Source organism: Cricetulus griseus, chromosome 3 (assembly GCF_003668045.3).
Source record: "Cricetulus griseus strain 17A/GY chromosome 3, alternate assembly CriGri-PICRH-1.0, whole genome shotgun sequence".
NCBI classification, from domain to species: Eukaryota; Metazoa; Chordata; class Mammalia; order Rodentia; family Cricetidae; genus Cricetulus; species Cricetulus griseus.
In genome coordinates this window covers 163,793,662-163,814,115 of record NC_048596.1, presented here as the reverse complement: position 1 = coordinate 163,814,115, position 20,454 = coordinate 163,793,662, and the positions used below count along the sequence as shown (strand labels likewise).

The window sequence follows — 20,454 nt, the reverse complement described above, 5'->3', positions numbered from 1 at the left end:
TTCTCTGTATAACCCTGGCTGTCCTGGAAATTCGCTCTGTAGACCAAGGTTGGGCTCACACTCAGAGATCTGCCTGTTTCTGCCTCCAGAGTGCTGGGTTTAAAGGCGTGTGCAGCCACTGCCTGGCTTAAGACCCTTTTTCAACACCCACCAAAAAACAACCGAGAAAGTGATCAGTCTTTCATATTAGCCTTTTTTGGAGACTATCTTTGAGAGGTTAAGAAGGTGGGTGACACAGCACAAGTGCTCGCTACTCAAGCCAGAGGGCCTGAGCTCTAGCCTCAGAATGCAGACGTATTGTTTTCTGACCTCCATACGAGTGCCATGCCTTGCTGTGACAAGAAAACACAGACAAACACATGCACATACACACATGCTAATAAATAAAAAGGCTGGGCTCTCGAGATTGCTCAGCAGGTATAGTGCTGGCAACACAAAACTAGTGATGAAAGTTTAATCTCTGGAACCTATGTAAATGTGAAAAGAAAGTCAACTTCACAAGGCTGTCCTCTGAACTCCACATGTGCACAAATACAAACACACTATACATATATGTACAATTATAATACACTTTTTAAACTTAATTTGTGGTGGCACACTCTTTTAATCCCAGTACTTGGGAGGTAGAAACAGGAAGATTTCTGTGAGTTTGAGGCCAGTCTGATCTACAGAGTGAGTTCCAGGACAGCCAGGACTGTTACACAGAGACACCCTGTCTCAAAAAACCCAAAAAAAAAAAAGAAAAGAAAAAGAAAAGTCATGATACTTTATACACATGCATTAAAATACTAACGTGCTTGAAATTCTCAATGAATGAATTTAATTAATAAAAATAAATCTCTGGCTAAGTGCAGAGGTAAGTACCTAGTGTTAGCCACGTTTTTTTCCTAAATGTGCACACATGGGGAAGGCAGAGGTTCCTGTTAATTGAACATCTTCAATCAGTCTCTGGTTTTTGTTTTGTTTTAAACAACACAGAGTGAGTCTTTCTGGAGCTCACTGGGACATCTAGTCTCACTAGCCAGCTTGCCTCAAGGATCTGCTCTCTCTTTGCCTCCTGAGAACTGAGATTACAAGACTGCCTTGCTTGCCAAGCCTTTTATGTGGGCCCTGAGGACCCAAACTCCGGTGCTCAAGTGTGCGTAGAAAATGCTTTATCCCAGCCCTGGTGCAAGCTACAGGAGAGGTTAAGGCAGGATTATCTAAGCCCAGGTATCAAGGAAAAGTAGGAAGACTTTTTAAAGTCCTAAAACCAGGACTGGAGAGATGCCTCAGCAGAGGACCTGAATTCAAATCACAATACACAATACATTTGAGGATAGACTGAACTAAATGAGATACTATCTCAAAAAAAAAACAAAAGTATCTTCTAAAATGAAGAATCTTGTATGGCTTTATACTCCAACACTTAAAAGTTTGTAGTTCTAGTGTGCAATGTTAGATTTCATCTTTTTTTTTTTTTTAAATAAGGAATTGTATTTACTTTGAAGCATTCAGAATGTCAACAAAACAGCTGCAATTTTTTTTGCAATTACAGAGTGGTATTCAGTTAATAGAAAAATTATCTTTGTATAAGCTGCATGAGAGACAACTGAAGATGAAAAAAAAATAAAAAAACAAAAAACTACCATCCCCATATATAATTTGTGCTGTGAACCAACAAGAACCTGCTTTAAATTTCCATGCCCATTTGTAACCTCCAGACTCTACTAGGCAAGGTTAGTGGCTATTGAAAATACCACCAGGACAGGGCTATCTAAAGATACATTCGGTAGTGTATTAACTATACAAAAAACAAAACAAAACAAAAAAAACAAAACAAAAACAAAGACACTCTATGGTTTAAAAACAAATCTAAACAGCCTTACATTTCAATTTTTTTTTCTTTAAAGGGAGTGAGTTGTATACAGGGGGTTTAAATGCTTTATAGACCAAAAAGAAAAAGAAATGCTCTAGAACCAACTTATTCATTATCATCTTCCTCCTCATCTTCCTCTTCCTTCTTTTTCTTGCTTTTTTCTGCCTTGACCACCCCCTTTTTAGCTGCCTCCTGTTTTCCTTTAGCTCTGTAAGCAGCAATATCCTTTCCGTGCCTCTCCTTCAGCTCGGCAGCCCTTTTTTGCAGGGCTGCCTGTCCTCTGCAGCAGGGCTGCCTGTCCTCTGCAGCAGGGCTGCCTGTCCTCTGCAGCAGGGCTGCCTGTCCTCTGCAGCAGGGCTGCCTGTCCTCTGCAGCAGGGCTGCCTGTCCTCTGCAGCAGGGCTGTTACACAGCTCTCCAGTTGCTTTGCAGCATCACCAATGGACAAGCCTGGGTGTTCTCCTTTGATTTTTGGGCGATACTCAGAACAAGAAGGCCAAAGGAGGTCTTGTGGGTTCACTGGGGTCCTTGAACTTTTTGGTCTCCTCTTTTGAGGGGATGTAGGTTTTCACTTCTCTTTGATAACAAGCCTGTCAGCCTTTGCTGTGTCTTCAAATTTCCCCTTTTCTTTAGTAGACATGGGCTTCCACCTTTCTGGGCACTTCGAGAACTCTGAGAAGTTGACAGAAGCATCTGGGTGCTGCTTCTTGTGTTCCTCCTGGCAAGTTTGCAAAGAATGCATATGAGAACATTTTGCCTTTCGGCTTCTTATGATCTGCTTTGCCCATGTTTAGTTGATTTTCATCCGTGAGGCAGAGTCGTCCAGTGCCCGTCCAGCTTGCACTTGCCCGGGCGCTGTCTCTATGGAGCTCAATGTACTGCAATGACTGTGAGAGTCAGACACCTCCTCCCCCCCTTTTTCCTTTCCTTTTCCTTTCTTTCTTTCTTTCTTTCTTTCTTTCTTTCTTTCTTTCTTTGTTTCTTTCTTTGTTTCTTTCTTTCTTTCTCTTTCTTTCTTTAAGACAGAGTTTCTCTGTTTTGCCCGAGCTATCTCTGGAACTTCCTCTGTAGACCAGGTTAACCTTGAACTTAGAAATCTGCCTGTCCCTGCCTCCTGAGTGCTGGGATCAAAAGTATGTGCCATTATACCTGGTTTTCAGAAGATTTTCAAATAAATTATTTATGGATTTTCTTTTTCTTTTGATAGGGGTCTTGCTATGTGGCCTAGACAGGCCTTCAACTCACAATCCTCCAGCATTACCCTCCTGAGTGCTAGCTAGGATCACAGGTGTGTGCCATCACCCTTGCTAAGCATTTCTCTATTATACTGTCCCATGAACACTTGCACAAACTACTTAGCTACAACTGGGGAGTAAATTCAGGGCTTTTCCATTGCTACAGTGGCGAAGGTGAATGGCAGCAACTCAGGCTGGCCCAGCCTGCCTTAGAGCCTAGGTTTTAGCATACACCAACTACCTCATGCTGTGCCGCGCTGTGCTGCCTCAAGGCTGAGAAAGACAAACTCCCAACACTCACTCCCTCCAATGCCTCTGCGTAGCCCGTGCTTGACTGTCTACTCTGCTCCAAGTGTGGGAGGCATGGGAAAGATCAGAATCAGAAATGATACTCTTTGAAATGGGTATGATCTCTGAAACTAATCTTGAACTTACTCATTAGCCTTGAACTCACTGGAGACAAACACGCTAAAAAAAAAAATCTGGGCCAAAGACTTGGCTGCAGTGATCATGAAACACACAGCCATACACTTACTCCTTCAGGAGAATAAAGTAAGAATATTGTATATGGCAGGCCACTTCCACTTCCCATCCCACCAGAAAACCCAGTCTTCTCTACTTGCAGAGTCTCTTGAACTTAGTGACTCCTCAGAGCTGATATAGTCCTGGATTTCCAACTGTCCTGGACAGGAAACATTGTTTATCAGGCCACAGTGCACATGAAATGTAATACTAGGGGAAATTGCAGCCTACACTGTTTTGAGCGTTTTATCATGGCAACTGAGATCTGCTGCTGAACATTCTGATCAGGCAAATGGATGGAGGGATGAGGGATAAGCCTAGGGATAAGTCCCAGCTTGAGCACTATCTTCACTGATAACAAGAGGTGGCTCCAGAAAGTCATGCTGTTATTCTTTTGTAAGCTCTGATATGAAGCAAACTACCCAAGAATGTGTATACTTAGCGTTATAAAAAATAACTGTAGAACACAATACATCCAGTTAAAAGTTATTTATTCAAAAATATTTTCTACCAATTCTTTTTCGTTTTGGGGGTGTTTTTTTAACATGGTTTCTCCATGTAGCCCTGGCTGTCTTGGAACTCGCTCTGTAGATTAGGCTGCTCTATCTAGTGCTTGAATTAAAGGCATGTACCACCAGGCCCAGCTATTTCTACTAATTCTGATTCTAAAACACATAAGACAGGGAGTGAGGTTACATGGAATAATAGCTCAGACCCCTGTACAGAATGCAATCCCCTCAGCTCATTATCTACTGAGAGTAACAAATTCAAGTCATTTACTTCACAAAAGAGTAATAATAGGTATACAGTACTCCATACCAAAATATTTTATAAAGCTTATATTTATATTTCAGTTAAAAGTTAGCTAATATAAAATGATACTGGCTTTAAAGAGCATCCAAGCAATGACTTAATTTCTTTACTGCCCACAAAGTAGTTAAGAACCACTTGAGGGCTAGGGTGTAGTTAGTGGTAGAGTGCTTGCCTAGCAGGAGCAAGGTCCTGAATTCTGCTCCTAGCACTGAGAAGGGAAAAACAGGACCACCTGAGATTGTGGTGCATTTCCACTCTTCATTCCCAGTGGCTAAATATACTGGAGATGTAACAGAAAGCCAGAGATTTTTGGCTGTAACACACATCTCCTACAGGTTCTCAATGCCAAACTATCTTCCTGGCTTTTGGAGGCTGGGTGTGGTACTGAATACTTTAAATCCCAGAAATTGGGAAACTAAGGCAGGTAGACCTCTGAGTTCTTGGCCAGGCAGGGCTACCTAAGGAAGAACATGTCTCAAAAAAGAAACAAAAGGTATTGGGAAGCATGTAGACCCAAAGGAAACCCTTTAGTATTCTTAGAGCTAAACCCACCAGGAGAAGCAGTCTCTTTCTCATTCTACTTTCTCAAGAGCTTTGGGCTTTGAGAAAATCGTGCATGCCACCATGTCAGCCAGGCATGCAGCCACTGAGCTGGTTCCAGCTCTGGTCCTATTGATGGGTTAAGAAGTCAGTCTTTTCTCAACAGCTTCCTGGTAAGCAACAAACCGTCTTAAATTCATCTTCACGTTGTCAAGAACACACAGCTGATCTGGACTGTATTTGCCCCTCCCCTCTTTCCGTATCTGATAAGAGACAGAATGAGATTATGTCATCTGATTTGTTATCATTTAAATAAAGTAACTATTTTATTAACAAATACAGTTTTACTTCTAGATTAAATAGAATATGGATTGTAAAGAAGAGAAAAATAAGAATATGCCCATTTTTTTTATTTATCCATTTTCACTGAGGCAGGATCCCTCAATCAAACCCAGAGCTTGCTGATTTTGCTAGTCTTACTAGCCAGCTTGTTCTTGGGATCATCTATCTCTATCTTCTTAGGCTGGAATTCCACCCAGCATTTTGGTGAGTAAATGCTGACCTAGTTTTCACAGTTGCATGGTGAATACTCTAACCACTAAACCATCTCCCCAACCTGAATACACACATTAAATAGCTACAAGCCAACTGCATGCAGAGATCCTAATACTCTGGAGGCAGAGGCTGAGGCAGAGGGATCTTTGTAAGTTTGAGGCCAGCCTGGTCTACACAGTGAGTTCCAGGACAGACAAAGTTACAGAGAGAGAGAGATCATGTCTCAACAAAACAAAACACCAAAAAGGTAAAAAAGTTACTGAATGCCTGCTGCCCATGGAGATCAGAATAGGACAATAGATCCCCCAGAACTGGCGTTAAGATGGTTGTGAGCCATCATGTTGATACTGGGAGTCAAAGCTGGGTCTCCACAAAAGCAAAAAGTGCTCTAAATCACTGAGCCACCTCTAGCCCCTTTATTTTACGTGTATGGAGGTTTTGTGTGCATGCATGTCTATGCATCATATGCTTGCAGTGCCTACAGAGGCCAGAAGAGGGTGTCAGATCCCTTGGAACTGGAATTACAGTTAAGTAGCCATGTGGGTGCTAAGTCTTGAACCCAAGTCTTCTGAAAGTGCAGCCAGTGAATGCTCTTAACAGTGGCCATCCCTCCAGCCCTCATCTCTACTCTTAAGCACTAGTTCTCAAGTTTGATTTCCTACAGAATGGACTGGTGGGGCCTCTACTGCTACCCTTATTAACTTTCTGTTTCAGAGGCCAGGAGCTGGGCACTAAGAATTCACACTTAGAACAAGACAGCAGGTGATGCTGTAGGTTCTGGGAGGGGAGGACACCTTTGAGAAGAATGGCTTTATACAAATTCTCTAGTCCCCACATGGAGTTGTATTCAAATGCAACCTGAGGCCTCTAATGCCTCCATTTTACACAAATGTATCTCCATTTTTACACAAATGGACTTCACTTTAAAACTGTAGGTTAAGTATCTACCATCTACAGTAATACAAACCAAAGCCAAAATAAAAAAGAAGCCTCAAACACCAAGATAAAGAAATTTCACTGGGGCTTACTCTAAAGAAAAACAAAAATCCAGCAGTGAGACATTATTACGACAGTAACGCATACTAAACAGGAAAATCAACTCCATCAACGGCTTCCAACATACAGGGCCTTTTCCCAGTTCAGAGTTTACCTAGAGCTTTAAAGCACTGCTGCTTCAGAATTTTATTCTTGTTCTATTTTGGTTCTTGGGACTAAACCCAGGGTCTCACAAATGCTAAAACATAGGCTACCATGAGCAACATTTCCAGCTCTCATTCATCTTTTGAGGTAGGATCTTATTGTGCAGTCCAGGCTGGCCTACGACTCAGATTCACCTCCAAGTTCTGGGATTAGAGGCTGGCACCGTCACATCCGTCTGGAGGGTTTGATGACTTTGCCTAATCTGCTTTGCTGGCAGCAGAAATGGGGTAAACTTTGTTCTCCTTACCTCCAAAGGTTCCTTCTGCAGAAAGCTAAAGGGCTCTTATGAACAACGTAGACACAGTGTACTGGCATGAAAACAGGTCTTAGAATTAAGCAAGCACACAAGCACGCACATGCACACACCAGAAATGTGGTTATGATTTGTTTTGTTTTTGGATAGAAAAGGAAGAAATCCTAGGTACATTTTTCTCTGCTTAAAGAACACTACTCAGTGGAGCCAGAGAGATGACTCAAGAGATTAAAAGGCACTGGCTGCAATTCATAGCATCTACCTGGTGGCTTAGAGCCATCTGTAACTACCAGTTCTAGGGGATCTGACACCATCCTCTGGCTTTCATGAGCATTGTACATACACGGTGAACAGACATATGCAGGCAAAAACATCCATATAAAAATAAAATGTATCTCAAAAGAAAAAAAAATCATTTTGGGCTGGGTAGTGGTGGCACAGGCCTTTAATCCCAGCACTCACTTGTGAGGCAGAGGCAGGCAAATGGATCTCTGTGAGTTCAAGGCCAGTCTGGTCTACAGCGAAAGTTCCAGACAGGCTCCAAAGCTACACAGAGAAACCCTGTCTTGAAAAACCAAAAAGAAGGAACACACAAAAAAATCAAAGATCCAGAGACTGATATTTGGGTTCAAGCTGAAGAACAAACAGGGAAACAAAGCACCCAGTCACTAGCTCTCACCTCTACCTCAGACTGAAAGGGCTGATCCATGCACGAGCTCTTCACCAAGTCTCAAACTGCTGCCTCTCCTCAGTGTGGCTGGAGAACAAATACTTCCTACTCCTTGCTCCTGTCTTTTATACCCCTCTAGTGCTGGGATTAAAGGTGTGAGTCTCTTTTAGACTGATTCATTCTTGTGTAGATCTGGATGGCCTTGGACTTACAGAGATCCATATACCTCTTAATCCTGAGTCCTAGGATTAAAGGTGAACACCACCACCTCCTAGTTTCTGGCTGCTGGGGTTAAAGGTGTTTGCCTGGCTTCTATGGCTTGTGGCTGACTTTGCTTTCTGAATCCTCAGGCAAGCTTTAATAAATCATAAATAACATATCACCACAAAAACTTATTTTGGGGTGATGGGGCTGTAGCTCAGTGGTAGAGTACTTACCTAGCATGTGATTCCTAGAAAGAAGAATGAACAGAAAGAAGGAAAAGAAAACCACTAAAAAGCCCACTAAAATGGAAAGATTCAAGTTTGTTCCTATTTCCTAGATGCTGGATATAACTCGGTAAAGTACATATATAGCACAGTAAGGCCCTGGGTTCAATCCCACAGCACTAAAATCAATCAATCAATCAAAACACAGCTCTCAACTGCTTTCTATTTCAGCTGATACAGTGGCAGTTCTATGTTTCCCAGGACAGAACACCTTGCAGATGCCTTCTTTCCCAGGGAAATATCCGCAACAATGAAGCCAACATATAGTATACATTATACCACCTAAAAAATCTTAAAAGTATACAAAAGTGCTTCCTAAGCTACAGACAATATTTCTGTACAACAAAGCTGTTAACATCATGAAGAACTTGTAAAGATGCCACCCTGGCTCCAATTACCACAATCCAGCACCACTCTGTAGAACCACGACTCAGCCAACAAGCATTTCACTGAGTGCTATGGATGGAAGTGCTAGGTTAATCACCAAGATTTAACACGACCTCTTTACACTCTCTAAGTGGCATGGCCCTTCTCCCCAGAGATGCTGAGACCTGGGCATTTATACAGAAAGCAACTACAAACCTTCATCTTGAAGACTGGCTGGAATTCTTTCAAAGTTGATAACAATTTAATTTGAACTGAGGCCTTTTCAGCTTCTTCACCATCTGCAAAAACATCAAAGAGGGCATCCAAAGCCTCTCCTGTTACCACGAGGGAAGGGTCTTTGGTGGCAACTTCCAGCAGAAAGCACCCAATGGTCTACAAAACCAAACACAGGATAATGAAGATGAGCACTGACAAATGTGCCAACAGTTCCTGCATTTTACTTTATCCAAAAATACCAGGAAAGAATGAAAACCTTTAAAGATTTGAAGATGTCACACATGGCTATGAATACACCAGGTAAAATAGATCAAAACAAGCTAAATATGCTACAGTTTATATTACCAAATAAGGTGAGCTGAGGTCCAAAAATGACATGAAAAACTTATTTTGGAAATTACTAAATTTTTCCTTCTGCTTTCCTCAGAAGGCTTCTCATTTGTAACCAAAATCACTACCACTCTTGATCCCAGCAATCAGGAGGCAGAGTTCCAGGTCAAGTGAGTTCCAAGACAGCCAGAGCTACATAGTGAGACCCTGTCTTAAAAAAACAAAAGGAAACAAAACAAATCACAAAATTACAATAAGTGACAGTATTACTTTCTTTAGTTTTTGTTTTGTTTTGTTTTTGACATACGGATGTGATTTAGGCTAGCCTCAAATTCATCATTACAGTGGGGGATGACCTTGAACTGATCCTCCTGCTTCTACCTCCCATATGTTGGGAATACAGACATGTGCGACCAAGCCTGAGTACTGTTTGTCATTTCTTTTCCCTCCACAATTAGCTTATGATGGGATTCACAATCTGCAAAGGTCTCTTCCAGAATAGTCTGATTATAGTCTAGCTGTGGTGTGGGGGATGATACATAACCTGTTATGGGGAAAGGGGATAGAGATTGTCAGAATATGGAGTCCAAAGTCCAGCTGTACCACACTACTCAGTTAACCACTCCCTCTCAAATTTTTTCCTTTTAATGTCAACAGTACAGACAACCTCTAAAATAGTATTAGGCTTAATATCCTAGAACGTACTATGAACCATACACTACCAAATAAGAAGTCTTATTAAAAAATGATGGACCATGGGGAAGGGGAGGGACAGTTGGAAGAATTATGATCAAGAATCATTGTACTCATGGACAAAATTCCCAAAAAATTAAAAGAAAAGGAAAAAAGAAATCAAAGCTGGGCTTGGGAGCAAACTTCTAGTTTGTAGGAAATACAGTGGATGGGGAAGAGGACTAGCAAGACAAGGAAGCAAAAGGCACAGAATATGCAACTGTTCCAGGGGGTGCAGGAGCTGGTGCTAAGGTAACTGTTCCAGATCAAGAGAGATGAAGAACCCAATGAAAGATAACTTAGGGATTTACTTGCAAAAACAAACTATAAGGATTATCTTTCAGACAACTGGAAAATGATAAATACAGAACAGGTATTAAACTGTTAGTTGTAGAATGCACAACAATGGTAGTTATATAAAGAACTGTCCCTATTTGTAACAGATACATATTGAACCAACAGGGGCAAATACCATGAAGCCTTTCATTTATTTTAACATACTCAGCAAAGAAACTATATGACACACTATGATAGAACAATAATTTAAATCTGCTTATAACAAAATCCATTATACTTTTTATTTAGTCTAAATAAAAAATACTTTCAGCCAGGCAATGGTGGTGCACCCCTTTAATCCCAAATCCAGAAGGCTGAGGCAGGAGGATCTCTAGAGGCCAGCCTGATTTACAAAGCAAGTTCTAAGACATCCAAGGCTACACAGAAACACTGTCTTGAAAAACCAAAAACCAAAAAAACCCCAAAAACCAACAACAAAAAAACAAGCTTTCAAACTTGAGTTTCATTAAAATAGTCCTTGGCACCTGGTGGTGGTGGCTTACACCTTTAACCCCAGCACTTGGGAGGCAGAGGCAGGTGGATCTCTGTGAGTTCGAGACCAACCTAGTCTACAAGAGCTAGTTCCAGGATAGCCTCCAAAGCCATGTCTCAAAAAACCAAAAAAAAAAAAAAAAAAAAAAAAGTCCTTGGCAATTTGAACTATGAAGGAGAGGAACTAATTACGCATACAAATGCTTATCTGCACACATAGCCAAATGCAATCATTTATGACTGTCTTTATTAAAACACCCAGAACAAACCAGTACAGATAACAGTAAAGCAGAACACAAAGATATACAACACCTGTACTGACTGAACCTGAGTTCAATCCCTGAAACCCATGGAGAAAGGTCAGAACCAATTCCCAAAAGAGATCTCCTGACCTGCATACACACACACACACACCACCCATATACATACATCCCATAGTATGTGTGCACCTGCCCTAATAATAACAGTAAATAAAATAGTACATAATAATAGTAAATAAAATAAAAAATGTAAAAGTTCCTGAAGCAGTGCAGAATGAACCAGTAAATGGTGTCTACACCTCAGAGACAAAGGAATAGCTTAGGATGGAGGCAAAGTGTCATTTATATGTCATTGTTCTAATTTTCTACATGTTTTTGCTAAGTGTACATACTATTTTTCAACCTTTTTTTAATTTTAACTTTTACTATGTTTTTTAAATTATGTATATGTCTGCATGTGGGTTTGTGTTGTAAGTACCACTGTCTGTTGAGGCCAGAGATACCTGATCCACTGGAACTAGAATCACACAGCTGTGATCTGTCTGATATGGGTGGGTCCATTGGTGGCCCACACCTTTACTACCAGCACATGGGAGGCAGAGGCAGGCAAATCTCTATGAGTTTGAGGCCAGCCTGATCTATAAAGCAAGTTCCAGGACAACGCAAGCTACATAGTGATACGCTGTTTCGAAAAAAAACAAAAAAAAAACAAAAAAACAAGAGTGGGCAATCCTCCTAACTGCTGAGCCATCCCCTAGCCCTCCAACATTGTTTTTAAAGACATTATAAATAACTATAGGGTTTTAGCAGGTTAAGAAGCACTTTAGAGCAGGACGTGGTGGCTCAAGCTTTTAATCCCAGCACTAGGGAGGCAGAGACAGGCGGATCTCTGTGAGTTCGAGGCCAGCCTGGTCTCCAGAGCGAGTGCCAGGATAGGCTCCAAAGCTACACAGAGAAACCCTGTCTCGAAAAAACAAAACAAAAACAAAAACAAAAACCAGCCTGGTCTACAAAGTACTAGTTTAGCCAGGACTATGTAGATATGCCCTGCCCTCCCCCACACCCTCCCCCAAAAAGAGAGAACAAGTACTTTATAATTTTACAATAACTAGTTATCCCTTTAGCTAGTAATCACTATTTCAGTAGTTAGCCTAGCAAAGGATAATTCACTACTGTCTGGAAAAAAAACCAACAACAACAACAAAAAAGAAATTCTAGCATTTGTAGCAACGCAACAGGATCAGAAGATAAATTAACTGCACAGTAGCAGGAACGTGAGGCAGCTGGTTACACTGTGCCTGCAGTAAGGAAGCAGAGAGAACACTAGAACTCAGCTCCTTCCCCCTTTCCTTTTGTCTAGGACCACAGCACACAGGATGGAGCTGTCCACATTCAGTTAAAACCCTCTGGAAAAGCCCTCAGACATGCCCAGCGACACGTTTCCTAGGTGATTTTCAATCCCATAAAGCTGACAATGAAGTTAAGCCATCACAAAGAGCATCACAGTAAATGAAATAAAGCAAGGACAGAACAACAATGTTGTACATTGTCACTCATGGCTCTAGAATAATGGTATGGGAAGGCACAAAGCAAAGGAATAAAAATAGGATAAGTAACACATATCAAAATAAAATTTCAGAAGGAATAATTCTAGTGTTCTATAGCATAGATTGGTAACTACAGTCTGTAATAACTGACAATGTATTTCTAGTAACTAGAAGACTCTGAAGCTCCAACAACAGATAAAATAAGTGTTGGAGGAGATGCAAACACTAATAACCCTGGCCATGTACATTACATATGACTCAAATGCTTGTTATACCCCATAAATATTTACAAGAATTATGCATCAATTACATTTTTCAAATATAGCTAGTTGGTAGTGGCATATGCCTTCAATCCCGGCACTCAGAATCTCTGTGAGTTCAAAGCCAGCCTGGTCTATAGAACGAATTCTAGGACAGCCAAGGCTACACACAGAATCCCTATCTCGAAAAACAAAAACAAACAAAAATTCCACATTTGGCCTAATGCTGAAAACAAATTTATTTTTAAGAAAGCACATCGGAGAAAAGTTAAATGAAAACAAGGCTCACCTTTTCAAATACTTATTTAAATACATAGTTTCATTAAAGACATAGGGCACACTTTATTCACAACTTCATTAACAATTACTTTATAAAATATTTTACCATGAATTCCTCCCCATTTCTACTTACTGAACATTTTAGGTTAGAAATAACTGTTTACCTTAAGAGTTTCAAGTGTGCCATCTTCTTTGGCTAGGACACTGCCAGTGATCCCCAAAATACTGACCACATTCACTCGAACCCCGATGCTGCTACTATGAATGCCTGCTTTGCATAGTGTCATCAGCTGCTCAGGTGTCATACACTGTTGAAGAGAAAAGAAATGAGTGTTCATATGTGTGTGGGTGTTGTGTAACAGTTTCCTGAGACTGCAACATCCCATCCTGCTGGGAAGCTCTTTAAACTGGAAGGCAAACTCTCAAAACAGCTTCAAAATACAAGTACCTGAAACTGATCAAATTCACTAGGCCCTTCCCTGCCCAGGTTCTCATATGGAAAGGAGCCATGCTGCAGAGAAGACACTCAGGCAAGCTGAACTGCAAAGACCCTCAGAAGAGAAAAGCTGCAAAGATGACTCTGAGACTGTACCAGCTGCCCAAAAGGAACAGAAACTGCCTAGTTGCCTGGAAGATGTTTAGACCAACAGAATCACTTTGAAAGGACATTCCCCAACCTGTTGAGCTGCAGGCTGTGCACCTTGCTCCAGGTGCTAGGGTGGGCTTTGGTGTTACAGCTGTCTTCCACTCCTTTAAGTAATCCCTCTCCCATACTCCAGAAAGTATCACCAATAAAACTCATTGGTTCACCAAGTTGGACTCTGAAGGTAACCTTATTTTGGTCTGTGGTAAGATACCTATTTGGGTTGAGTAGAAATGTGTGTTACATCTCCCCAGGAAAAGTTCTGTCACATAACAGCAGGCACACATGTGCAGGAGTTTGTGCACCTATGTGCAATTTGTGGAGGCCCAAGGTTGATGTTGGGAAACTTCCTTGATTACACTCTACCTTATTCATTGAAGCCAGATCTCTCAATTGAACCAGAGCTTGCCAATACTCGTTAGTCTGAAGAGATTGCTCTATGGATTCCATTTCCACCCTCAGAGCTCTAGAATTACAGGCAGACCACCCACCCGCACATTTATATGGATTCTAAAGATCTTGTATGGCAAGCACTTTAGTCACTAAGCTATCAATCTAGTTCTTTTGGGCTTAAGGAAGAAAATTAAAACTTGAGCATGGGATACTTTCTTTAGCAAAAGCAATCAGAAACCTAAGAGTTTGGGGGTAGAGGTATAGGTCACTGGTAGAGCACAAGTACAGGGGTGGGGGAAACTGAGGGCTCAAACATAGGGTTAGAGGATAGGAACCAACTTGAAGAAATACCTATTAATATGTATCAATTTTTGCATCAAAAAGAATAGCCAGGCTGGGTGTTGATGGCGCATGCCTTTAATACCAGCACAGAGGCAGAGGCAGAGGCAGGTGGATCTCTGTGAGTTTGAGACCAACCTGGTCTACAACCTCCAAAGCCACAGAGAAACCCTGTCTCGAAAAAAAACAAAAAAAGAAAAAAAAGAATAACCATCCCCGGGTGGTGATGGTGTACACCTTTAGTCCCAGCACTTGAGAGGCAGGCCCATCTCTGTGAGTTTGAGGCCAGCCTTGTTTACAGAGTGAGTTCCAAGGCTGGGGCAGCAGGATCAGTAGTTTAAAGCCAGTCTGGGCTACATAATGAAACCCTATCTCAAATAAATCCAAAACTCTGAGCATACAATGATATTAAAAAGAATGTATGGGTGAAGCCCTGGGTTCAGTCTCAGGAACAAACAAAACAAGAATCAGGAAGGGGGGCTGGAGAGATGGCTCAGAGGTTAAGAGCACTGGCTGCTCTTCCAGAGGTCATGAGTTCAATTCCCAGCCAACATGTGAGCCACATGTTGGCTCACAACCATCTATAATGAAATCTGGTGCCCTCTTTCCTCTTCTGACATGCAGGCATATGTGCAAGTAGAACAATGTATACATAATAAATAATAAAATATTTAAAAAAACAAAAAAGAAAAAATCTAACATGAGGTGAGATAATCTCTTCCCACTTTAAGAAAAAAAAAAGAATCAGGAAGGAAAAAAGGAAGAAAGGAAGAGAGAAACAGTATAGGTTTAATTTAGAGATTACCAGAGTATATATTCATTATGTGAGATAAAGGATCAGAGATACAATGTCTTACTGCAGAAGAATACTAGATAACAATACTGCACAAAGATAAAGCTGGGTGTCTCCAGTGTGCAGCCTCAAAAGGATGAAGGCAGCTATGACCACCACTGGCTAAAACCTTTGAGTGAACATACTAAGACATTATCTGTGATTTAAAATATAAAATACATACAGCAATACAAATTTTTCTTGCCAAAACAATTCTGAACATGAATCTAATTAGATGTAGGCCTTAATATAGGAAATGGAGAGTATTAAAAAATACTATCAAATATATCATCCAATCAGATCACTTAAGAACAAAGTAACAGATTCTTCAATGAATAAATGGTACAAGGAAGGGAAAGTCGGGCAGTGGTAGCGCACACCTTTAATCGCAGCACTTGGGAGGCAGAGGCAGACGAGTTTGAGGCCAGCCTGGTCTACAAAGCTACACAGAGAAACCATGTCTCAAAATGTCAAACAAACAAACAAAATGAAATATCAAAAAAAATACAAGAAAGTGAAAAAGAAGTAAGGAAAATATTACCGATTAAGAGCCATTGACATATAAATATACAAAAACTACTGTACAGTAGATCAAATCACATCTCCATAAAGCTGTTTTTAAAAAAGAAACAAAAGAAAAAAATTATCAATCTTGTTTAAATACTTTTTAAAATCAAATTATTATTGTGTATGCACATGGAAATATGGCATGTCACATGTGTGGAGTCCGTTTTCTCCTTCCACCTTTACGTGGGTGCTCAGGTCATCAGGCTTGACAGAGGTACTTTTACTCTGCTGAGCGATCTTGTAAGCCTCTTCTTTTGGTTTCTTTAAAGCTACTATCGGAAAAAAAAAGAGCTGGATATGGTGATGCATGCCAGAAATGATCTTTTGAGGTCAGGCTGGTCTACCTACCAAGTTCCAGGACAGCCAGGGTTACATAAGGAGACCCTGTCTCAAAAAGAAAAGAAAAAAGATAATATCTTATAGCACAAGCTGACCTTGGACTCATGGTAATCCTCCTGCTTCTTCATCCCCCAGCACTGAGATTACAAGGTATGAACCATCACACCCAATTTAAAAACAGATTTTAAACAAACCAATTATTAAAAGATTATTGCTGCTGGGTGGGGATGGCATAGGGCAGAGGCAGGCAAACTCGGGAGTTTTTAGCCAGCCTGGTCTACAGAGCTAGTTTCAGACCATGAAAAACCAAAAGAGACATTGCTAAGGTAATCTGGAGAAAATGAACTATACATGAAATAAGAATTATCTCCTATATTTTAGTTCTAGAGTGGTATTTGGGATTTCAGCTTTTAAAAACACAGCTTACTGATAAACATAATCAGATTATTTATTGGTGAAATAGTATGATTTCCCTAAAAATACTCCAAAATTTAAAATGAAACAAGGAGACAGGATGCTGTACTGGTGGAAGCTTAATGTAGGTATACAAGGGTTTTCAGGAACATCTGGAATCCCCTTGATAAAAAGTAGCAAATATAAACATAAGACACCTGCCATGACAGGACTCAGAAAGACATAGATAAGAGTTTTTAGAAATACATGAAGACCAACAACATCTTGAGAAAATATTTATGGTCCAAACCTCAACTAAGAAGCATCATATGAAGGCAACTGTGTGGTGCTGCAGGCTGGAGTAAGGTGGGAACACTTTTCTTTGTTTTTTGAGACAGGGTTTCTCTGTGTAGCCCTGGCTGTCCTGAACTCAACCTGCAGATCAGGCTGGCCTCGAACTAATATAGATTCTACTGCCTCTGCTTCCTGTGTGCTGGGACTAGAGATATACACCACTGTATCAGGTTTTTCTTGTTTTTAAAGCACTTTTCTATTTCAAGCACTTCCCTTGCCTTTTCACAAAGTTCACCTATAACTCAGTTTTTTTTTTCTTTTTTTTCTTTTTGTGATAAAAAAAAGCACAGAATCTTTGCAAGTTTCGTAGAAGTTTATTATCTTACCTGTGGAATGTTCTTGGCAGCCATTGCTTGCAAAAGGGCCCTCAAAGCACTACTTATGGCTTCTAGAAAATCAGCATGCTTAGCAAAATCTAAAATACATAAAAAAAAAAAAAATTCCACAAGACACAAAGATGAAGTGCAAGTTTTCTCTTTTCCAAGACAAGATATTTTTTAGGAAAAGAAACAGAATTAAAACAAAGCATACAAGTGTTAGCTTACACTCTTACTAACAACTTTTTTCAGATTTATTTTATTTTAGATGGATGTATGCACCATAAGTGCAATGCCCAGGGAAGCCAGAAGAGGGCATCAAATATACTAGAACTGGAATTTATGGTTATGTGCCTCCATGTAGGTTCTGGGAACTGAACTGGGATTTTCCAGTAACTGAGCCATCTCTACAGGCCCCAACAAAAGCATTCTTGGTATTTAAGCCAAATGTTTACCTTACAGTCTGTACATTATACTGTTGAGTCAGAAAGATGACTGCAGTAGGGACACGCAATGACCTGCGGAAGTCCTGACTTAAGATGTAGGGTTTTACTAGGAAAAAAAAAAAAAAAAAAAAAAAGGAAAGAAAGAAAGATGCCGGGGGGCGTTGGTGGCACACACCTTTAATCCCAGCACTTGGGAGGCAGAGGCAGGCCAATCTCTGTGAGTTTGAGGCCAGCCTGATCTACAGAGCGACAACCTCCAAAGCAATACAGAGAAACCCTGTCCCGAAAAAAAAAACAGAAAAAAAAAGAAAAAAAAATGTAGGGTTTTCCTTAGACTAACACTAGGCATAGAATAAACCTGAACCAGTGGTTGCGGTCGATTCTCATCTCAGAGGTCTCCATTGTAATGCTGGCAGACCTGTATTGGAGTCTTCTACACTCTTGACAATACAAGCTCATGGCTCAAAGCCTCCCTGTGTCTGTTCCATGACTCAGCCTTGCTCTTTTCCAACTGTACTTTCCTATTCATAACAAATACAACAGCAGCAATAAACAACTGAGTTAACAGCCACAGGCAAGAACAAATGAGGACCACCCAGGTGAGTGATCTATTTGGTACACTTGAATCATGATTTCTAAAAATGCACAGCCAAGTATGTCCAGTCCTATATGATCCTCTGACACCTCTCCATTTATGTGCCACAAGCAGAGTCTGATTTCTTCTTCTTAAACATGGGTATGACTTTTATCTTCTTCAACCACATCCATGACCAGCTAGGTCAAAACAAGCAACGTGACTCATAGCTGACTCACAGGTGTGTGCTTTTCCCTGAACTCCAACCTAGGAACACAGTCATTGTTGTGAAGAGGCTCAGGTCATGTATGAGGGCTCTACTGGATGATTCTAGCTATCATGTTTAATGTAAGTGAACAAACTCTCAAATGATCCTGGCTCACAGCCTTTAAGTTCTTCAGAAGAGACCCTATTCTAGTCAAGAGTTCACCTCAGCAATAGTGACACTGCCCAGATAATTCTGTTATGTATGTGTGTATACAGGGAGCTCCTGCTGCATACCAGGAGTAACCATCAAGACAGTAACCAATGAAAATATCTTCAGACTTCGGGCATTGGTGGCGCACGCCTTTAATCCCAGCACTCGGGAGGCAGAGGCAGGTGGATCTCTGTGAGCTCGAGACCAGCCTGGTCTACAAGAGCTAGTTCCAGGACAGCCTCCAAAGCCACAGAGAAAGCCTGTCTCGAAAAACCAAAAAAAAAAAAAAAAAAAAAAAAAAAAAAGATCTTCAGACATTGCCAAATGTCCCCTGGGAGAGGAGCAATTGCCCCTAGTGAAGTATTACTACCTACAGACATTGTGGAATGGAGAAAAATCACCTTCCCCATTCTGCCTGTGTTTCAGGCACAGAGAGACTCAGAATAAGCATGAGACAGGGTAGTATGTGGTACACAGGCTGCTTTAGAACTCAGGACTCAGGCACCTCTTGCCTCAGGCTCCTGAGAGGCAGAGACCGAAGCTATACCCAATTACATGCAGCTCACTGCTTCAGCCATAAGATTGGGGCAGACTTGTTAAATAGCAGCAGATGCCATGGTTTATTGCTGTGTGCTCAGGACATTGTCCCATTTCTGAAACCACCTCTTATGTTGCCTAAGGAAGACAGGTAGCTTCCCACAATTTTCTTAAGACAGGGTCTCCCTGTCTTAAGAGGTCCAGGATGACCTCAAACTCTAAATTCTCCTGCCTCAGCCTTACAAGCACTGAGATAACAAAAGATGCAATCCATACCAGGTTCATAATTTTTAAATTTTTATTTATCATTATCACGTGTAAGTGCAGGTGTATATGTGCTAAAACACATCCATGGAGGTCAAAGGACAACACTCAGAAATCATTCCACACTGGGATCCAGGAATCTAACTCAGGCTCTCAGGCTTGTTTATGAAATGCTTTTTTTTTTTTTTTACACGTGGAGTCATCTTACCAGCTCCCCACAAATTATAACCAAGGCTTATATCATTTGGCTTTTCATTTTCAGATATTGTAGGTACCAAAGAAGGGAATTCCTGTAATTATCACAGGATGACAAGACAATAGATCAACCTTAGGGGTCAGATACACCTTGAACAAAATCCTACATGACATGTCATCCCAGTTCAAATGCTCTCTCTCCAGAGAGCCACTTTACATTTAACACAGCCCCTTACACCATTCTGTCATTACTATTCCTACGTCCTAAGTGATATGTGACATAGTCAGAGGTCAAGAAGCATGTGCTGAACAATGGCCTTATTAGAGCTTCCCCCCATTTCCTAAAGCCTGGTAGCCAACAGACACTCAAAAACTAATGCAAAGGTGTTCTCTAAAAGGTCTTTAAAAGTTTCCACATTGTATAATTCACATTTTATCTTGATTAAATAAAATATTTGAGCTGGTGCAATGGCACACGCCTTTAATCCCAGCACTCGGGAGGCAGAGGCAGGCGGATCTCTGTGAGTTCCAGGCCAGCCTGGTCTCCAGAGCGAGTGCCAGGATAGGCTCCAAAGCTACACAGAGAAACCCTGTCTTGAAAAACCAAAAAAAAAAAAAAAAAAAAAAAAAAATTAAATTACATACACACAAACCTACTGGCACCCCTTGAACTGTCATTGACAATGATAACACATGGCTGATTGTGTCTGGGAAAGGTTTCTGCAGGTTAAATATTGTAACAAATAAAACAGCAGCAATAAAACACTCCATCTATAGAGTTCATGTCACTATCCTTCAAAGTACTGCTATATCTAAGTAGTAATGTCTCTCATTATTATTACTAATATATTTCGTTACTATGTTTTTCACA

General features: G+C 40.8%; 1 protein-coding gene across 1 annotated transcript in view; it reads right to left on the bottom strand.

Moving 5' to 3' along the window:
* Positions 1-4,088: 4,088 nt before the first annotated feature.
* The window catches only part of Heatr3 (HEAT repeat containing 3), a 34,810-nt gene continuing 18,444 nt past the window's right edge, over positions 4,089-20,454 (bottom strand). Inside the window, exons 12-15 of the mRNA XM_027405523.2 lie at positions 17,159-17,247; positions 13,137-13,280; positions 8,716-8,892; positions 4,089-5,230 (exon numbers count right to left, since the gene is read on the bottom strand). Of these exons, the coding sequence (XP_027261324.1) occupies positions 5,108-5,230; positions 8,716-8,892; positions 13,137-13,280; positions 17,159-17,247 (533 nt within the window). The 3' untranslated portion in view covers positions 4,089-5,107. The remainder of the gene's footprint in view (positions 5,231-8,715; positions 8,893-13,136; positions 13,281-17,158; positions 17,248-20,454) is intronic.